The following is a 22052-nucleotide window of genomic DNA, read 5'->3' on the forward strand; positions in this document are numbered from 1 at the left end:
ACAAACCTCTCCACACAGCCCGCCCCACGCCCCCTCCCACAGCTGATGCTGGTCACCCCGCCCCCCTCCCCAACACCACCACCACCCTGCAAGTCTTTCTTTTTTTAGTGTACATACACTGAGAAATTTGGTAGTGTGCGGACGCAGGCTGCAACAATATTCACTCAAAATAACTGCTAGATATTTTTATTTTATTTTTTTAACAAAAGTGTAAATCACTGGGACAAACTATTTTTTTTTTTTTTTTTAGGTTGAGCGCTATTTTTGTCCTGAACTAGGCAACATACTGTACTAGAAAAACACAATTCTTTTCCATAAGAAGTTTAATAATCAAATATATCTCCCCCAAGAAAAAAGCCTAACAGGCTTGGACAGATTCCACTTCCTGTGTGATCACTTGTTGCTAGGCAGAACTTGAGCAATGTTTTTTTTTTCCTTCTCCCTGGCGAAATATAAACAATTTATTTGATCATCATAATACATGTGTTTTAGAAATAGTATTTACTTTCACATGGATTTTTTAAAATAATAAAAATTCATTAATTTACCAGGAAAAGTACAATAACTCAATGGCATTTTTAACATTATTCTCCAAAGTTATTACTAAACCATAAAGAAACATGTACATCAACATAATTTTGCTCTAAAAAATGTATAAGTACAAATAACTCAACAATATGTTAAATTTGCTGCATAAAGTATATAAAAAACTAAAATGTGGATTTATTTTACCAGGCAGTGAAATTTCCTGGACCATTTTTTTTTTTTTTTTTTTGTCGCTAGTTTCCGGGCAGATTTGATGAGTAGTCAATCAAAGCTAATTTGATAACACTTTAGCAAGAAAAATACAAAAAACTATAATAACAATAATAATATGAATATAATATAACATATTAATATAATATTGCTATAATTTTAGGTGGACTAAAAAAACTATGACTTTACCTTTTGGGACTAAAATATAAGACAAATAAAAAGTTCATTTTTATCGACAAAGCGTCGCCCTTGCTGAGTGATCAAAGAGTTTCTCGAAAATGTCAATGTGACACGAAAGATAAACTGCGTTTGCGAGCGAATTAGCAATGACTGTGTGCTCCGCCGGTGCATCCTTGTCACCGGCCTCCGACTCGATCCACCTCTCCAGGGAATCGCCCCGGCTGCTGTCACCGTAGCAACGACTACCCGCGTACCGTACACCATTTCCACACAGACTCCTCATGGCCCCTCTTGTTGCTTTCAAAATGAAATTTTCAACTTTTGAGTTGCAATCAAGAGGAGAAAGTCAATCCACCCATCCATTTTGCAAGTCCCTTATCCTCACGAGGAGCGGGGGAGTGTCAGAGCTAATCCCAGCTAATGTTGGGCAAAAGGCAAACTACCCCCTGAAGTGGTCGCCAGTCAGTCGCATGGCAAATATCGACACCGTCACTGAGCGGGAATTGAACCCACGCTGCCCGCCAACAAAATTATTTTCAGGTCAGAGGTTAGCGCGTTAAATGTGAGCAAATGCTGCATTCTGAAATCATTTTGGGAGCCACTGAGGAAAAATGTCAACCAGCGCTTCCAGAGTGCATCACGGGTCACTTCCTGTCATATCTGAGCTTTCAAATCGGATTTTTGGCCCGAAATAACCTGAATGTGTTTTCTTAGCAACCTGCTAGGTAGAAGCACACTGATGATCTTTTTTTTTTCTCTCCACATTTTAATTGAGGATGATGAAAAGATTTTCCTTGAAGGATAATAGTCTTCAGAGGGTTAAAAAAAAAATAAATTCAAAATAAAAAAACTATAAAAAAAGAAAGATTTTCAAAATAAGTATTTTGCCCAAAAGAATGTATTTTAGCTTGGCAAATGCTAAATGTTTTTTTTTTCAAACTAAATTGTAAAATAAAAAAATACTCAAAAATCTAAATTTGTAGACATTTTGGCCTTTTCAATGGTGCGAAAATTCTAAACATTTTTAAGAAAAGCAATCCAATTTATAGCTACGGACATTTTCAAAAATAATAAAAAATTAAACTATAGAAAAAACATTTTCAAAATCAGTATTTTGCGCAAAAGAATGTATTTTATCTTGGCAAATGGTAAAATTTTTTTCAAACTAAATTGTAAAGTAAAAAAATACTCAAAAATCTAAATTTGTAGACATTTGGCCTTTCAATGGTGCAAAAATTCTAAACATTTTTAAGAACAGCAATCCAATTTATAGCTACGGACATTTTCAAAAATAATTAGAAATAAAAAAAAATTAAAAAACTATGGAAAAAAAAGAGATTTTCAAAATAAGCATTTTGCACAAAAGAATGTATTTTATCTTGGCAAATGGTAAATTTTTTTTCAAACTAAATTGTAAAATAAAAAAAATACTCAAAAATCTAAATTTGTAGACATTTGGCCTTTTCAATGGTGCAAAAATTCTAAACATTTTTAAGAACAGCAATCCAATTTATAGCTACGGACATTTTCCAAAATAATTAGAAATAAAAAAAAATTAAAAAACTATGGAAAAAAAGAGATTTTCAAAATAAGCATTTTGCGCAAAAGAATGTATTTTATCTTGGCAAATGGTAAATTTTTTTTCAAACTAAATTGTAAAATAAAAAAAATACTCAAAAATCTAAATTTGTAGACATTTGGCCTTTCAATGGTGCAAAAATTCTAAACATTTTTAAGAACAGCAATCCAATTTAAAGCTACGGACATTTTCAAACATAATAAAAAAAAAAATAAAAACTATAGAAAAAAAAGATTTTTAAAATAAGTATTTTGCGCAAAAGAATATATTTTATCTTGGCAAATGGTAAATGTTTTTTTTTTCAAACTAAATTGTAAAATAAAAAAAAAATACTCAAAAATCTAAATTTGTGGACATTTTGGCCTTTTCAATGGTGCAAAAATTCTAAACATTTTGAAGAAAAACAATCCAATTTAAAGCTGCGGACATTTTCCAATTGTAGAATAAAAAAAAACTAAATTTTTTACTCTCTATGCAATTCTAAATCATATTCGGCATCCTCTCATATTCAGTTTGTGACACATTCCACGTGACGCTCTGAGTGCTGATAGCAATCATCACAAACTTTGGAGGTCGCCTCGTTGATATGTAAGCGATAGCGAGCGGTCGCGTGCGATATGACGTCTCGTCTCTGGATGTCGTTGACCTCGCTTGGGTTCTGCCTGCTGACTGATCGCATTACGGTGAGACCGAGCAGAGTTGTCAGGATTGGAAAGTTTGGGCCGGCCGATGGGTGTCCCGTGACAGGAAGCTGGCTCACGGCGGGGATCGGAAGCGATTGGACGTGAAAGCTCAGCGCCGTCGTCAATGCTCGCTTCAGGATGTGCAAACGAAAAAGCAAAACGGAACCATCGGTCGCCGTCTCCTCGCGAATTTAGTGGAAAAGATGAAACGGGGGTTTGATTCTCATCATTAGGAATTAGAAGGCGTTTCCTTCGTATTTGTTCTTTCAGTGCAGTCAGCTCAAGTCGACGCTATTGATGCGTTTTCAAGCAGTGTCTTTTGTAGGCGACGGAACAAACATCTTTAGAAGTGCGGATCAGAAGGATGAATCAAAAAGAAGGAATTCTTGACAATGAGGCCGACATAAAAGAAAAGAGGGACCGCAGAGAGATAAGAGGTCCTTTGAACCAACCGTGACTGTTGTAGTTCCACATCTCAATGTCCAAATGACCTTGAAAAGACGAGAATATGCAAATGTTTTGGAGTTTTCTGCCCGCAGGAAAGGTCCCTCGATAGAACCGTTGGCTTGGGTTCACAGCGGCTGAGTCCAGTACGTGTGGGCTGAGCCACAAGAACCACGGACACTACATTTGGTTCTCATACCCTCTGCTGGCGGAACTCTAGAAGTGTGAGTATGTTGAGACGATACCTTGTGGGCCGGCAAGGGTAGTCAAACTTTCCCGATGACGATCCAGAATCCCACAAGGATTTTTGGAGGAAGGAAGGAGGAAGCTCACTGAAATTAAAGAATTCAAAGAGTTCTTTTTTTTTTTTTTTAAGTTTGCTTCTTGTTACCTTCTTTCTTAGGTGGAGCTTTACCTCAGGGCAGAGAAGCTGTCAATCAAGTCCTCCACACACTCTGATCACTCCACAGTGAAGGTCAGATTTGAATCTTCAAAGGGAAACCACTTGGCATCGTGTACTCAGCAACTCCTGTTACCTCACATCTGTGGATTTCCATCTAAAGAGCAGACATGGACTGCCCACCTCAGTGTCCTAAAGCAAAGTTGATCCCACAACTAAACCGTAGGAACTGAAGTATATTAGTAGCCCTAACTATCTGACTAACCCTGAGCCTAACCCCCAGGCCTCTGAAGGACCTACCTCGCCTTCTTTAGATCCTGGAATATAATTATTTCATAGTTAGGACGTGATATCCCAACCCTAACCCTCTAATAAATTTCCAACCCTCACCCCTGACGGTATCTGGGGAACCTAAAAAAACAGACCAGATGCACAAAATAATCTAAGGTCCTACCATTAATACTCTGGAAATCCTTAAACTGTCATGCTCACCTTTCAAAGAACTTCTGGCCTAACCCCGAACCCTCTGAAAAACCTAAAGTCATACCTTGAGTGCATTGGAAAACCGTTAACATGACCTCGACTTCTGGACAGGTGAGAAAATCCCAGTCAAATCTTCTCAGGAACAGTCTGGAATCCTAGACAGTGTAAAACTACTCACAGTCCTCTGCAGAGCCTTGAAACGTACTCATACTGTTCTGAAAGAAATTTAAATTCCATCCCTGTGACTCTGGAGAACCTCTCACAAAGTCTAGCCATCTGTAGAACCCGAAACCTTGCTTGAATCCTATGAAAAATCTGGAACCCTCTTACTCTAACAGGTGAACATCTGGAGAACCTAAAATTCTAGTAAATCCAGAACGTAACCATCTGCAAACGACCTCTGACTATCTGGGAAACCCTACCCCTCATCAAACCCCTACTGTAATTATCCAAAGCAGTTTGCTGAAGCTCTTGAAGCTCAAGACCTTGTTCTTGAAAAAACTGAAATCCTGACTCTATGGAGAACCTCCGATAAAGTCTAGTCCTCTGCGAAACCTGTGACCTACGTACCCTTAAGACTAAGGAAATGGAGAAAACCTGACCCAAATCCATTACGGCACCATAGCAAATTCTACTATAATCCAGTAGTGCTCACCTGAAACCCTACCTATAAACTTATTAAAAACTTCTAACCCTACACCCTAACCCTAACTAGAGGACTTCAAAACCCTCCCCCAAATCTATCAAATCACCTGAAACCGTACCCTAAAACCCAGTCTTCTGAAGCACTCCAAACCTTACACAGTACCCCAGCACTACCCCACCCATAAAATAACAACACAACAAGCCCTCATTGTACTCATATTTAATATTTAGACATGGGGTGGGCAACGGCCATTTTTTTTACAGCACAATTTGCATAATTTAATCAATTCCTCCTGTATACAATCACAAAAGCATGACAGTATAGATATTTTTTTTTAATCCTGTTTACTTACAAGGGTTGGGGGGGGGGAAATCAAATGATCATTATCTTTGTACAGAGAGCATAAATTATCAATAAATAGCCCCCCCCTCCCTATCCTCACCAATAACATTTTTGTTCTAGAGCCTTCTCTACATGTCTTTTTTTTTTTTTTTTTTTTTTTTTACTCAAATGAATTTATTAATAATCATAATCTGGACACAAAAATAGTATGAGCCACCAAGGAAACATGCAACATCCAGTGTGAGCACATTGACGATTCTCCTGCGACTACGCCAGCTGTCCAAGTGCGCGTGTGGTTAGTAAACGTTGTACTGTACATCCATCAAAAGAAAAATCAATGACCCCCACACATTGGTCTTTTTTATATATATATATATATATATATATATATATATATATATATATATATATATATATATATTTTTTTTTTTTTTGTCCATTAAAAGACCTATTGCTCCCAAAGCCCGGTGTTATTTTTTAAAAAAGGCGACGCATTTACACGCTTCAAGGTGCGCGTGAGTGTTGATGATTCCTAAAGACAGATCGATGACATGCGCTGAATCGATTTAAAAAAAATAAAATAAAATAGCCCCAAAAAAATGAATCAAGAAAGATGCACACTCACGGTGACCTTAAAATGGGGAAGTCTCTTTTTTTTGGTCGTTGCTGGAAATTAAGCGAGAAAACGCGGAGAGCCTGGCCTTTTCGTCGGAATTCTCTGTAAACGGGAAAAAATTCTCTGAGTTTCGGACCTTTGGAACTTAACTTTGTAAACAAGTACTACGTACAGTAAAGTTGTGTACAAAAAACACACTCACGCGTTATGCACCGTAAACATAACAAATGGTATTACCGGGGGAGGAAAAAAAAAAAAAAAAAAAAAGAAATATTAAATGGACAACTTCTATCTGTGAAAATCAAGTTAAAGTTTAGAAATGTATTTGTTGAAATTCTGTCCATTGTTGCTGGAAAGTTGACAAGTGATCAATACTTGGCCCCACTGGGAATCAATAATTGTGTGGCAATAAATACATACAGTAGCGATTGATAAATAAAATTTGGTCTTATATTTAATCTGTCTTTGCTGCGAAAGAAATGATCTCGCAAGGAAATATAGAATACCATTAGATTACAATAAATACATAAATAGGCAAGTCAAATATGACAATCTAAAAATTATATTAAATATGTAAAACTTTTCAAATGATAAAATACATTAAATAAAAAAAATATAAATAACATTAGAAGTAATAAATTAATTAAAAAAAAGAAAAATATATATATTCAAAAATGTGCCCATTTCTCATATTTCAATTCTTCTTTTGCCGCAGTTACTTGTTGAGGTTGCATAGAAAATAAAACGTAATATTTCTGGAACGCTATGTTTGATATGCAAGAATATGGATAAAATAATTAAATCTCAACTTTTTCTTTTTTTTTTTTTTACTGCTATGTCACTTTAACATTCGAGGAAGAAAAGTGCACACAAAAAAAAGACACGACAGTTTTTTTTTTTTTGTGGGTGGAGGGGTGGACTTGAACGTCACAATCATCAAGACTTGATTGTCTGTGATAAAGACCATTATATCTATATTTATATAAATATGTATCTATCCAGCGAAGACATTTTTGCTCTGTACAAGGTGGACGCGGCACCAGATCGCACAATTCTCCGACCAAATATAAATCAATAATTCTGAAACAAAAGCGCAACAGAACTCTCGTTTGCGCACGCGAAACTAAAGTCCCGAAGTGGAATGCTAGGTAGTGTTATCGCCGACAAACGACTTCCCGTGAAGAACCAACAGAGGTCGATGTTGCTAATAGAAAAATAAAGACGAGTCCTCACGGAGTCGCTGGTCAAACGCTCTCAAAGGGGGTGAAGGAGCATCGACTGTACATGTGTGTCCCTGTATTCAGTGCGTGGATGGTGATGAGTGTTTTTTGTACCTGCTGACTTGCGTGGTGCACTTCCTGCAAGTCGGAATTGAACTTGTAACCCCCTCCACCCCCACCCTCCGGCCCATGTCTCCACGTGGTACGCTCCGCCCTAGGAGTGGATGTGCGCGGTGCTGGCGAGCAGCTTGTGCCAGCTGACCACACGCTTGCGCAGGTCCACCTTGTCCAGCCACACGTAGGCCTCGCCGATCAGCGTCTTCTTCACGAACTTGCCTCCGTTGGACACCAGGAAAAGCTGCGAGGGAAAGACGGCGAGTCAGCGCCGGGCGGCTTTGTTTTCGAGCCCAAATGGCAGGGAGGGGGGGACCGGGTTCACCTGCAAGGAGTGCCCCGCCGGATTCATGCAGAAGCGGAAGGTCTCGTTGAAGGACGGCTCGCGGTCGTGGCGGCACACGCGCGTCTTCTTCTTGATGATGCGCTTCTGCGTGGCGATGTTGACCACGTACAGCTTCACGTAGAGGTCTGGGCGGACCGGGACAGTACAAGTCTTCACGTGTGAGCTCCGCGCGACAAAGTTTTCGTTATTTGCATTTCCCAGGCCATGACAGCACAGATTGAGGGGTGGGGGGTTTTTTTGGGTGGTGGTGGGGAGGCAAAAATTCAATAAATGTAAAAGCTATTTACTGTCATGTCCGGCCTATAAGCCGCGACTTTTTCCCCCACACGCTTTCAACCCTGCGGTTTATGCATTTTTTTTTCTAACGCTGCAAGGGGGCACACGAGCGGAGAAGGTAAGAGTGAGACCGGTGGAAAATATGTGCTGAGGAAGTGACTTTCACCAGTATGTTTTTTTTTTGTGTGTGTTTTTAGTGCTGCGCTAGCGTTAGTGCTGAGCTAGCGTGTTATTGCTGTGTTACTGCCGTGTCTCGTGATTTTGCTGTTTTATTTTAACCAGGCCTGTTCGTGCTGTGCTAGCGTGCTGCTGCCGCGGCTGTTTTTTTTTTTTAACCGCTATGATTTTTTTCCCTGTTCATGCTACTGTGTTCTTGCTATGTTAAGCTAAGCTAAGGTATTAAAACTTTGAAAACTCTGTCCGTGTACAGTCTTTCTTTGTAAATATCTCGTGTTTCAATGTGGGCGCTTGCGGCTTTTACGCAGGTGCGGCTGATGTATGTACCAAAAGATGAATTACTTGATGTAAATATTTTAAACATACATTTTTAAAGTATAAATACCAAGTTTCTGTAACATTGTTTAGTTTGCAAAAATTACATCTTTATTTTGCAGGAAATCATTATAATGTCCATAAAGATACAAAAGGTATGATGCTTTAAAAAATGGAAAAAAAAAAAATGGTACTTACCGGGCAAGTGGTCTGCCGTCTTGAACTTGTAGGTGATGTTGCGACACTGCAGAATCTCCAGGACCAGGTGGTCTCCCTCCGTCCTCGCTTCCTTCTTCAGCGCAATCTTTATCTCGCCCATCACCTGCGACTTGCCTGCACACGGACAAACTCATTCATATGATATGATTTACGCAATGTGTTGATGACAAAGCTCCGGTACCTATAAGCAACTCACATTTGGCCTTAAAAGATTTACAGGTGATTTTTATGTTGAATCAGGTGGAAAATAAAATGAATACAATGTTTGCAACTACCTAAATACTGATCATAATCTTTAATTATATTAAATCCTTTTTCTCATTTTTTAACACACAGCAGAAAAAAAAAATCAATTAAAAGCAACACATATTTATCTAACATTGGTAATCAGTTAATTTTGGTTACACTTTTGTCTTACCGTCAGCATCACCCAAGGATGATTTCAACCCATCTGTACCATTTGTAATCTTCCCACTAAATAGAGAAAAATAGATGACATAACTGTCATAAAAAGATTCATAAACTTAAATGTTAATAAAATATATATATATATATATATATATATGTATATATAAAAAAAATGTAAATGCTGTAAAAGTCTTTAAAAGCACAGGACTCACAATCGGGGCACCTGGAAGATGGCACTGTCCACCTCGTTCATCTCGCCGTCCTCGTCCAGCAGGCTGTAGGCGCTGCCGCTCAGGCCGCTGTCCAGCGAAGCCGCCGTCACGGGGGCTTCGCCCGACCTGTAGCCGGCGCGCGCTACGGGATACAATCAAACCGTGAGCACGGATAACGTCACGCGGCGTGGACGGACTGGGAATGAAAAGCGCGGTAATAATGAAACACGGACGACATACGACGCACGTTATGTAATGTACATGAGAACGATCGGGAGATCATTAGTCAGCGAGGTTACATTTGAGCTTTTCTTTTTTTTTTTTTGTGTTGCTGAGCGGTATCCATGGCGACGATACACTGACTCACGAGGAAGTGTGCATCTGGCTGCATGGATCTCAGCTCGCCGTCCTCTTTGTTCCCTGCAGGTTAGTAGCATCCTCTCACACCACAGGGAGGGGAGGGGGAGGGTTTTCAGGGTGGGGGGGGGGGCTCACCTCGGGCATCGTGCGGCCTCTCCTCTGACACGGCCTTCCTGAGGGTCAGGTGGCGGCCGTCCGCTCTGCTCCCGTTGGCCAGCGACGGCAGGGCGGGCAGCCAATCGGCTTGGCCTCTCTGAATGGTGAGCACACCGACTACGCTGTGTCTCTGGTGGCCGGGCGGGCCTGGAGGGTTTTTTTTTTTTTGGGGGGGGGAGCGGGGTGGGGGGAGGAGTAGGGCGTCGTTGGGGCGGGGGATGAGGGTGGTCCATTCCCAGGATGCAAAGTTTGCAGGTCAAAGTCGAAGATGGGAAGAGGAGGAGAATCTGTCAGTCTGTCCGTCAATTTCATGCACTGTTGTGCGCAGGCAGCCGCTGAAGTGGTGCATTGTGGGTCCCGAACTTTTCCAAATGAACAAAAACAACAAAAAGAAAAAAGGAGAGGACTGCATGCACAGCCTCCAAGAGGAGCCTCGGACATGTTTTGGGTTTTTAAAAAAAAAAAAAAAAAATAGCATGAAATCTTTTAAATTGTTGATAAAAGTTCAAATAAATGAAAAAAAACTGACCTTTATATCTTTTAGAAAACCCGATTCTTCAGTTCTTTACGAATTGAAGAGGATTATGCCGCAACAATCGAGCATCTTTTAAAAACGTTTTGGCGCCCTCTAGTGGCGCTTCTGGAGGTGACAACTGCCATGTTCCGAGCGACCACTCAAGTGAACTCAGGGGAGGGAAAGAAACCCAAAGTAAAAGACAACCAAAAGAATCAAACTGAATCAAAAAAACAAACAAAACAAAAAAAAAAAAAGTTGATGGGTGCGAGGCGGCCATGCTGCGTTGGCGTTTATTTGCGTCTTGGTTTACTTGGCTGGAGGCGTTGCGGCGGCGGCTGCTGCGTCGGGCCCGGGTCGCCCGTCGTTGCTGCCGTTGCCACGACAACGCCCCGGTCGCTCTCGACGCCGCCGTCCTGACGGCGTTGTTGCCATGCGGCGCTTTTGGACGTGCGGGGGCGAGCGTGCGGCACTTGTCCGCGGCCGGGGCTTTGGCTCTGGGCCTCGGACGGGGACGGCTTCGACCTGCCGGGGCTACTGTGACATTTCTCGAGAGGGGCGACCTGCGTGTCTAAAACAATCACATTCACCAAATCAACAAAACAAAAAAATAAATAAATTAAATTAAATGCTACCTTATCAGGATTTGGTAGGAAACCATTTTGAAATAACTTTTACAGCGACAAAGTTGGCCAAGTCTTGGCCATATTTCAATGTATTGAGATATGTTTAAACACGATTATGTTAGGTAAAGTAACCAAAGTAAATTTAGGCCTAATTTGTTTGCTGATGAAATGGGGCAGTCACTTTGAAGGCTTGACCATATGTTTACTGTGAAAGCAACCAATAGGGGGCGCTCGGGTCCGATTTGTTTGCTGCCTGAAAGGACGAATTTTGAGAACGAAATTTGTGGGGGGGTGAGTGTGGTTGTTATGTCCTGCAATAAACCAAAATGAGACAAGAGCATGACATCCACCTCTGGCTCGTGTGAGACAATTTGAAGGTATTTCTGACAGACGTTGGTTTGGGAAGGTCATAAAACGTTAAAGGCTAAACTATAAAGCCTTTCAAGCCATTAGCCAGTCGTCGTGGGCCATCTGCATAACAGTTGAGTCAAATTGGAGCCTTCCCTGACGCTGGCTAAGGCGAGGCCTCCGTGCTAGGTGACCATGGCAACCAAGACGACAGACCATGGAAAAGCAAAAAGCATGACGGCGAAGCTACGATGGCGGGAGTGCAGACATCAAGCGTGAGGTGTGAGCGAGCGGGAACATCTGGTTTTTTCCCTACCCTTCGCCGGATCCGGGAAGATGCCGTGGCTTCGGCTTTTGATCACCGAAGATTTGGGGGAGTCCTGTTCCTGGGCGGAGCCTGCGGTTTTAGGGGACGAGTGCTGCGAGGGGACCTTGGAGGAGCCGTGTCGGCCCTGGTGGGAGCGGCGGTGGTGCTCCCCCTCCGTCTGCGACTTGAGGGGGAGCCATCGCGGGACGTTGTCCAGCTGGCCCGTGTTGGACAGGTCGATAAGGACCTGGATATCCGCGGTGAAAACAAATCGGGGTCACCAAAAGAGGGCAAAGGGAAATGGGCACCAAGTGCAGGGGTGACGACTGACCTCTCCGAGGAAATCATTTGAAGAAGACTTCTCGTAATCCCACACGCTCACCTCCAGCGTCTTTTTCCGCAACTGAACACACACAGACGGACAAAATTGTTTGTGCTTTTTGAAAATTGGGCAACGCGTCGCTTATTTCATCAGGAAATGGGATATAACTGACGCAGATTGTACATTTTTTTTTTTTTTTTTTTTGGGCCTGAACAGGTGGGTTCAAGGCAACTTTAAAAACATTTTGACCGTTCGAATTCTTGGATCAACAAGGTTGAATATTGTAGCACCTCGAAGAAAGGAATAGGGAATATTTTGAATTCAGGCCAAACTTTTTTTTTTTTTTAATTTTTTTTTTTTTTTTGCCTAAAATGGGTTGCCACATTTTGAACCAAAGTTTATGAAGGTTTGGATCAACAGCCACGTTGCTAATTCTTCAAGTAAACACTAGAGTGTCCAACTAATACACTCTAAAGTCTAAACAAGATGATTTTAAACATTTTTTTTAGAAGTATCAAACTTATATTAGGATGTCTTGAAGCAAACTTTGAGGAGGAAAGTAAAATTCAAGCCCCGCTTGTGCGCCGCCTGAACAGGCAACAAGTGCAGGAACCATATTCTACCTGCTCCAGGTGGATGTTCTTGTAGATGACCGTCTGGTTCCACTCCGGGTTCAGGCTCTTGCCCGCGTGCTTGGACCTCCTCTTGTTTTCAGCACTGGTGGAGGGGCGGAGGGGGGGGGGGGGGTCAAACACACCATCCATTTCATTAGTTACGGGCCAAAAAAAATACACAGCATAATGGATCCAACGTGACACTGGGGCGGACGGGGGTGAGAATGGACGGGATGCACATCGTTTAGGGAACTTGCACAATGCGGCGTGCGTCGATGGCAGGGGTGGTCAAGAGACTGTACCTTTAAATGCGCTAGCTTGCGATAAACTCATTCAAAATGTAGCGGGATGATTAAGAAACAGTTAGCTCGTTAGCGTGAATTGTTATTTTTTTTTGGTGTAGAGGGCAGGGTTAGTTTGGTTAGGACAAGGGTGACCTACGTTTGATCAAAATGGGCATTTTTTTTTATTTTTATTTTATCGTCTTTCACCTTCACCAAACTGACAACCAAGAAGACACAAAAGTGGCAAAAATCAATCACATACCTGGCGTTCTGGACAACCATGACCTGACTGAGGGGGGATCCAGCATGCATTAAATATAGAGAACATACAAAAAACAAAAAACAAAAAAAAAAAAAAAAAAACAAAAAAAAAAAAATCAATAGTCAGAGGGAGTGATTGTGTGAAGTGTGGGTTGGGGTTCAAGAGGGTGGTGGGGGCAAGGCAGAATCGCCATTTCATTAGGGACACCTGCATTGGCGAGATCTAATACAACAACCCCACCCCCACCCCCCACCCCATAATTGCCTCCATCCAGCGAGCGCCTGGAAACGGGTAGCGTCTCCATTACCTTGAGTGCAATTACAGTGAGAACGGCGCTCGTATTGCAGCGCTATTGATTTTTTCTTTTTTTTACACATCTCATAGTACAACGGGACAGTGCTGAGAGCATAGCTCGGAAGCCCAAAATATGAATGGGGAATTTTCTTAAAAAAAAAAAAAAAAAGCAGCCTGCACGAATATGTATATTTGGGCTCACCCTCGTCCCGGCAGGAGGTAGACCTTGACGAAGGGGTCCGAGTAGCCGTTGTTGTTACGCGGCGCCAGGTTCCGCGCCTGCAGCACGTGCACGATCAGGTTGCCCAGCTGCTTGTCGTAGTGGATTTGAAGCTGCAACAAGAAGAGGCATCGCCATTGTTTTTCTGCCAAAAGGATTTACGATGAATGCAAGACCAGATCGTGTGCTGCAAGAAAACGTCGGTGTCTTTTCATCGATTTCACATTTCTATCAACAAAGATGTACCACTCGACTGTTATTTTTCCCGTGTGAATGACTGTTGGAAGACCCTTTTGAACTGTGTTTCGTAGATTTAAATTGATTTCAATTCCTGATGTTACCAGACGTCACCGACCTGAATGTCACCAGTGACGGGGTGTAACGGGGTTTTGTTTCCATCGGCAGCCTGGAAGAGAAGAGAAAAAGCGACTTAGACAGTGACCGAGAGAGAGAAAACAAGACATCCTCGCCAGGCACTCGCCTTGCTGCCGTGCCGCCGCTTGCCGGCAGACGGCGAGCCGGGCTGGGCGGGGCTAGAGGTGGCCGAGGTGGTCGCCGTGAGGCTGGCGGCGGAGGGCGGGGCCTGCTGTTGGGACACCTTCTGCAGCTCCGCCGCCAGCTGCTTGGGGTCCACGCCCGGGGACCTGGGAGGCCTTTCGCCTGTACCGATTTAAGGAGTTATTCATCTCGTTTTGACTGCATTGCGGACAAAAAAAAAAAAGGGCTCACATTGACTTGGCTCCTGGAAGGACAGGCGCCCGGAACCTTCGGATTCTGCCAGCATGTTGAGATCTCTGAAAAAGAAGCAGACCGGCGCTCAGAAAGGGAATCTAACGATGCTTTGAGATGAGATTTGATCTTGTACTCACAGTCTGAGACACAATTCGGCCTCGATACACGAGTGGCCGACGAGCCCTTGCACCTCTTCGTATGTTTTTCCTGTCAGGGGAACGCCGTTCCACTCTAGGACTTGCATTCCTGTTGGAAAAGAGACAATGAACTATATTCGGCGGATATTTTGTCACGATTCATGCGCAGATTTTCACCACAGTTTTATGGCAAGAATATCCACACTGCAAAAAAAGAGACATTAAAATGAGGGGAAAAGGTAAAGAAATAAGGAATATGCTATTCAATGTGGCTAAATGATCTGGAAAAAAATGTAACTGTCTTCAAACAGGTGTATTATTGTAATATTTCTTATCATGTTGAACTAAGGTGACTCATAATTAGTAATGTTACCTGATCGATTATCGTTTTTAAGGAGGGAAAGAGGCGCAATGCTTGAAATGCTTGCACAGAGACGCCGTGGGGAGAAAAAATGAAGGGAAAGCAAAGCACGATTGGCCTTGACTTGCCATTTTGTCCTTCGGTTTTAGTTCTTGCAGTGAAACTACAGACACGAAGTTGCACGCAAACAAACCAAAAGCACAGCAACAAAAACGCAAGCAAGTGCAAAGACGCGTTTGGTTGCTAGCACAGCGTAGCAGAAGACTTACAAGGCCTGAAGCAGCTCATCAGCAGCGTCCTCTGCTTGCGTCGCACTGCGTGCATTGTACACAAATTAGCGGCCTCATCGCGGGCACACAAACCCTTTTTTTTCCCCAACTTTTCCACATTCCGGAATGTTCCGCAGCATTTGTGCAGGGTTGCACTTGAGGCGTCCTCAGCGATTTGACGACGACAGCAATAATATCACGCCGGACGCAAATTCAATTCGCGGCTTGAATGTATTTTTTTCTGATGAACGGGGACGAAATTATTTGCATTGTGTGAAATCACAGAAGTCTGCCGTAGCATCTCCCACTTGCGGCCTCGTGTCGTTCTCCACGGCGACGACCGCCTCAGTGAGGCCATAAAGTTCCGACACACTGGATGCCTGAATATAACATAAAAGTCTGGCCGCGAGCAGACGGATGGACTTCGACGTGGAGTTAACTGCTCCCAGACTGGCGTCGTGCAGAATCAATAACTGCTGGTTTAAATGTACCGAGCGGCACTTCATCCCACAGTGGCAACAAAGCCGAAGTGTGTAAAGCTCGTTTGCCTTTTCAGGTGTGTCCAGGACGCGTGATTATAATTATTATTTATCTGGTTTACCCAGGTTGTGACCGTTTAACGCAGGGGTGTGCAAACTTTTGCTCTGTAGGCCCACGTTGCAGTCAAAGAAATTCTTTAAAAAAAAAAATTTTTCTTTTTTTTTTTTTTTCATATAGCCCTTGTAAGAATGACGAGAGTCAGGATGCTCACCTTCCAGAATCTTCCCCGTTTGTTCCGCAGCTCCGCCGGGTAGAACTTTGGCAACGTAGGCTCCAATCTCTCCGTTACTGTCCGGCACCTCCTTCCCGCCGACGACGCGGATGCCCAGGCCGTTCCCTAACAAAAACACAGGAGGACCCCACATAATACAAGCACAAGAGCTCTCGGAAACGCTCCATGTGTTAATTACATAATCCGAAGCGCGAGGCCCCGCGCCATTTTGAGCACGGCAATGGCTGCCGACCGGGCTTCGGGCCAAGCGGAAAGCGATGCCAGGACATGAAAAACTGGATCCGCTTCGCGTCTTTTAACGGACTGACCGAGAATAATGACGGGGGAAATTGCCTGCCAGTTTGTTTAAAATATGCCAGCCCGACAAAAAAAAAAAAAAAAGGGATGTGGTGCAAAAGTCAAACTGATCCCATCCTGTTCCAGCCCGTTTTGAGGATCACTTCAAACGAGTGCTGACCTGGTGTTAAATTTCATACAAAATTTGAGTGGTTCTTGCTTGGATTTTGCCCCAAAATGCCTGGAACCGATGATCGATTGAGATCCCTGACGGGTAGGATGTGAAAAAAGAACCAACCTGGCCAACAAGGGATGACCTTCCAAATCATTTGCTTTTTTTCTTGGGTAAAAAACAAAAACTAATGTCTGATGTTCTGGTCAGGAATTGTGACGGGTAGAGATGCGGCTAGGGGTAAATACTGACCAGCCAACCTGGGCCGGTCTTGGGTTTACTCTCACCACGAAATCCCGACTATTCTTAGATTTAATTGGAATTTTGAGGATCAGTCGCCAATCATGAGTGGCAGAGACCGAAGACCTTGATTTGAGGACTTCCTCCAAAACCTGATGTTACCCTGCCCGGAATTATGACCGGTACTGAGGCATCAACGCCAACGCATGACTTTGGCGGCACTCGTTTGAACCCAAAAGCTGATCATGACTGATGACCAGAGCCCATTTGTCGCTCTGCGAGTAAGAGAAACCATTTTTTGTATTCTTTTGTTAATAACGGCGCAATTTTACCTGAGACACTGCGGTCTTTGGGATCCCTGTGCAGCTTGACCCTGATGTGAGGAAAGGGGTAGTATGGACCTTTACCCTGTCGCCCATAGACAATCATTCCGTTACATACCGTTTGTATAGTTTCGCAGGAATACAACTGGTTTTTTGCGGGGTGGGGGGTGGGGTGGGGGGGGAAGAGGATGGGGTCACCTGTCTCTTGTCGTGTCCGTTCTCCGAGCGTCCGTCTCTGGGTTTGTCGAACCAGTCGGTGTCCTCTCGTCTCAGGTGGTAGGCTTCAGCAGCCGCAAAGAAGCAGAGGCAGTCTGAGAAGATTTTTTTTTTTTTTGTGTCCTCAAACCGAGACGCTCGCGAGGAGCTCCCGAAATGCACGCGCGCGACTCGAGAGGGAAGGTAACGTCGGCTTGTGAGTGGCAAGACAAGGCGCCGGCGTCAATGTTGAATAATTCATGTTTCATGTGGGCAAAAAATGGAAAGCAATGAAGCGGGTTTTCGCAACTGGCGTTACGAAACAATGTGGACAAGAGCAATGTAGCTTGACAGCGGTCAGTATGGTTAATTATTTAAATTTACGGAGTGATACATATATGAGTGTAAATGTTGGGTACGCCCTTGTTTTTTTCCAATGTGTCCAAATATATGTCCCGCTCGTGCTGCACATTTGAAACCTTCCCCAACATTTTACCATCATATCATGCGGATGTGCAGTTGAGTTGCCGCGTGGGTTCAAATATGTCACGTTCGGAGGCGGTGGACTAAGAATACTCTACCCTTGGCTGCACGGTCCGTGTTCAAAGGCATCGGGGAATCACTTAGAGCTGCAATCAAGGCAAAACGAGTTTACAAGGCAAAATGGCGGGATTCATATCACAGGGATGAGAATGACCAATTTGGAAAAACACTGAAAATGTCTGTTAATGAGGGGGGGGTTGAGTTTCCTCCTGGATATTTTTTGCCCCTATCGGAAGACAGAGTGCACAGCACTTTGCCTGGAATGTTCACTTTTTGGATGCGTTCGGTTAGACATGTTGATACCGTTTTCGGTCCCATCTGCACGGTTACACTTTTTTCAAGCTATGCCCGTCTGAAACAGTTTTTGATTCCAGCCTCCTTGTCAATTGCCCTCGCTTGATCTTGCTTTTTTTCTAACGCTTTCGCCATCGTAAAACTTTGAACCCACCGTCGCTCAGTTCGCGCTAAGTCCTACGCGCCATTACTTGGCTAACTAACAGGTTACACTGCGATTTCTGAGAACCGAGAACACGTGTACATGGCAATGGTGAAACTCGATTAACCACTAACACGATTGGATCGTTACACCGGATAACTCTGTTGTCCAACTGAGTAATCTGCCGCAAACAAGTTTTAATGTTTATGTCGCAAAATGCAAATATTTACACTACCGAGCAAGTTAAAACGGCATATGATAGTCGTGCTTGTGCTAGCACTAAGCTGAACTTGCAGCTCGGAGCCCACCACCGAGAGGCAGGCGCACGATACCCCCCCCCCCCCCTCCCTCCCCTCCGAAATTTTCTCAACGTATTTGCGCTTATCTCGACAATGGTCATTTTGGTCTGAAAAAGTCGGAAACGCGCCGATCGGCGGAAAATTATCATCCCTGATATCAAATCCATCAATTGTGACGTGATCGAGAAAACGCAGACCAGGGAGTGTGAGGGCTTTGACCACATAAATATATGCTTACAACTGAGTAGCCCCTTAATAAACAAGTCCTGGAATAATACATTAAAACAAGAGGTTTTTTAAAAAAAAAAAAAAAGTATATTTTTGGAATATTTTCACCGGTTTTATTTGTGAACATACTGCATGATGTGGGGCCATAAACATTTTAAAAATACTACATAAATGGGAGACTATATAATGATAAAGCAAGCAATCAATAGAAGACATGCACATGCAAGTATTCAGGCTAGGCATGCAAATAAAGTTTTATATTTATTCTCGCTTTAAACAAACATGCATTTCAAATACACAAATAATAAAGCACACCCCCCCCCCCACCTACTGGCGCTATCATGTTTTTTTTTTTTTTAATAAGTTGACAAATGTGTTAATTACTCAGCGGACGTATTCGTAACGTCGCCGTTGACTCGAGTTCACGTGAGACGAGCATTCCGTGAAAGGAAAAGGACGCGATTAAGAAGATTTTCCAAAGATGCGGGAGGCACTTTGCCGGTCCACTGGTGGGAAACACAATGCTGGAGGATTAACTCAAGGTCTTTCCGCCTCAAAAGCTGGATTTAAAAAAAAATATATATATTCCTATAGTTTCAAACAGCTCATTTAAAAAGTGACTCCCAAAAAAAAAAAAAAAAAAAAAAAAAAGACTACATGACTGCCTCTATACAAAAAAAAAAAAAAAAAAAATGTGCTAGTTCGAACACTGAGGAGAACACCTCCCACACAGTCACAGATAATACACCCACATATTGCGTAATATCGGAAGTACAGACCGGAGCGCGAGCAGGCGTAAAAACAATACATCCAAGCATGCCTCGTAAGACGGAGAACAACGTGTGCAACATTTTGATTAGAGCGACACCATGAAGGAGACGCAACAGATACACGCGGATCTTCACAAGGACTGAAAGTTCCGCGGAGTGGCAGCCAACGCATGCAAAGGGAAACCAAAAATGAAAAGAGGGAGATGAGAAGAGGATGGTTCTGTTGTTTACCTTCGCTATCTGACATGGTGCCCTGAAGGTCATCCATCAGCACATAAGCCCTACCCCTGCTCGGTTCCTCTCTGATGTGCTGCTGCTGTTGCTGCTGCTGCTGCGAGTCCTGCAGGGACAGACAGGAACCAAACTGGTCCCTGGAGTCGGCCGAGATGGGCGGCAGAGGCCCTGCGGAGGCGCGGGCCATGCCCATGGGCTGCCCCACGGGGCTCAGTGGACTCTCCTCCTCGGAGTTCTGGGCTACGATGGGGATCCTCCCACGCCCGCTTTGCACGATAGGGAGGCTGGTGGGTTTGGTCCGACCGGAGGGCGTTTGGAAGCTGGGCCCGTCTGTGGAGGCTTCGCCGTCCCCTTTTAGTCTCAACGATGAGCTGGAAGGATCTCTTTTAATGGACAGGTCTAGGCCATAGCAAGATGTAGGCCTGGATGACGGTCTGGAGCGGCTGCCGCTCGGGTAGGCGGAGTCCAGGCCCAAGCTCTGGCCCAGATTGAGCGAACCTGCCAAGTTCGCCCCCAAGGTGGACCCCAAGTACTTTTGCTGCTCTGCAATATTCTTACGGAGGCCAAAGGTAATCTCGTCCTGCATGAGTCGGCTGGATCTTGGGGAGCCGCTGGTGGACCCCAAATAGTTTGTGTAGTCCATGTCCAAACCTCTTCCCTCAGTAATTGAGGAATACTTGGAGGAGATTTTAGGCTCCAGTAGTGGAGTCTTGTGTTTTTGGTACAACATGGATGCTGGGAGTTGTTTCGCCGCTTGCTTCTCGAGAGTCAGCCGACTGATGCTGTACTTGTCTGACTTTGGATAGTGCCTTTGGGAGTAGCTGGAGATGCTCGAACTCGGGGTGTAGTAGTGCTGGGAAAGACCTGTCAGAGGGTCTAAGCTTTCTGTCCCACCCGTGCTTCTCCTGAACTCCTGCTTCAGCTGCTGCTTTAAGAGCTTGAGTTCGTAGGGTTCCTCCATCGGATCTTCTTCATCGGGGGTTTTGCCATACGTATGCAGCCTGGAGGTGGAGCCAAGATAGTCAGCGGATCCTAGATCGGCAGCACTACGGTGGAGCAGCTTCTCTGCTTTGGCTAGCTCTCTCTCAGCAAGACTGTATGACGACGACAGCCCAGAGGAGCTCTTAGCTAGCTCGGCCGCATCTTCTAGGAGCAGGTAACTCCGAGGCGTGTGGTGATCAATTTCCGAGTAGTATGAATCACCCGCTATACTTCCCACCTCCAAGGCTCTGAGGTCGAGGTGGTTGCCATATTTGTCGTATTTCACGCCGAGGTAAGGCGACGATGTGGGATCGGGCTGGCGGCTGATGACATCGTATTTGGTGGCGTCCAGTTCTGAGAGGAGAGCCGCTTGTCTGGCGGCCTTCTGCTGCAACAGGAGCATCTGCTGGTAACTTTGCTGTTGGGAGCTGCTGAGCGAGGAGACAGATGAGTACATGGAATGAGACTGGTAGGACTGGGGGGTCTGATAGAGAGACTGCTGGTATTGGCTTTGAGGGTATTGGAACTGGGAGTATTTTCCATATTCATGTTTAGTTTGAGGTGGGACAAAGTCATCCAATTCTGATTGAGGAGCCGTCCTGGGACGCTCCAGACCGTGGCTTTCTATTTCCTCATCCTCACCGTCATCACGGTCACCTCTGGTCTCTCGGATGTTGCTCACCTCGCTGTCCGACATATAATCTCTGTCTTCAGCCACACCCTGCAAATAAGCCCGCTCTCTCTTCTCCCGCTCCTTCAGCAGGGCGTCTTTCCTCCGATTAATGCCCATTTCCAAGTATCTCAGCTTGGCATCGATCTCCTTCTCCTCCTCGTCAAGCTCCGCCTGCCTTTTGCGCAACTTGGAGGACTCGCGTTCCACTAAATCAAGCTCACGGTCGATGTCTTGCAGGATCTTCGCGCGGGCCATGTTTGAATTGCGGCACATTCTCCGACGAGCAGAACCGGTGCTGTACGTGGTCTGGCCACTGGCTGAGGACTCGTCCTCTGACGGGGGATTGGGCAAAGTCCTCTTGACCTTCTTTTGAGTGCCAGTTGGTGTTCCACTCGAGCCTTTCCCCTGCCGAGAAAAAAAAATGATTGAAGTCATATTCTGTATATACTGCAGATATATTTATATATACAGTCATCTATCCATTTACCGTCATGCTTATGCTCTCTATACACATGGTGTATACACACACACATATTGCATATTCCATATGGTGTCAAAACTATGCACTTTGTAGTGTCAACGTCGTGTAAAGCGCGGTAATTTTTTCACATGGAGGATTTCACTGTTGAATATATTCCTGCAAGCTCAGCGTATTCTTTTTATCTATGTATGAGACAGTCGACGGTGA

At 44.1% G+C, this 22052-nt stretch overlaps 1 protein-coding gene across 1 annotated transcript in view; it reads right to left on the reverse strand.

Annotated features, from left to right (window-relative positions):
• Nucleotides 1–5953: 5953 nt before the first annotated feature.
• The window catches only part of LOC133493922 (protein piccolo-like), a 38261-nt gene continuing 22162 nt past the window's right edge, over nt 5954–22052 (reverse strand). Inside the window, 17 exon segments of the mRNA XM_061807921.1 lie at nt 5954–7707; nt 7789–7934; nt 8776–8910; nt 9215–9270; nt 9417–9558; nt 11737–11974; nt 12059–12130; nt 12673–12766; nt 13706–13836; nt 14079–14129; nt 14205–14383; nt 14453–14517; nt 14593–14701; nt 15974–16099; nt 17015–17090; nt 17204–17316; nt 19708–21769. Coding sequence (XP_061663905.1) covers nt 7564–7707; nt 7789–7934; nt 8776–8910; nt 9215–9270; nt 9417–9558; nt 11737–11974; nt 12059–12130; nt 12673–12766; nt 13706–13836; nt 14079–14129; nt 14205–14383; nt 14453–14517; nt 14593–14701; nt 15974–16099; nt 17015–17090; nt 17204–17316; nt 19708–21769 — 3939 coding nt within the window. The 3' untranslated portion in view covers nt 5954–7563.

This window comes from Syngnathoides biaculeatus, chromosome 20, assembly GCF_019802595.1.
Source record: "Syngnathoides biaculeatus isolate LvHL_M chromosome 20, ASM1980259v1, whole genome shotgun sequence".
NCBI lineage: Eukaryota > Metazoa > Chordata > Actinopteri > Syngnathiformes > Syngnathidae > Syngnathoides > Syngnathoides biaculeatus.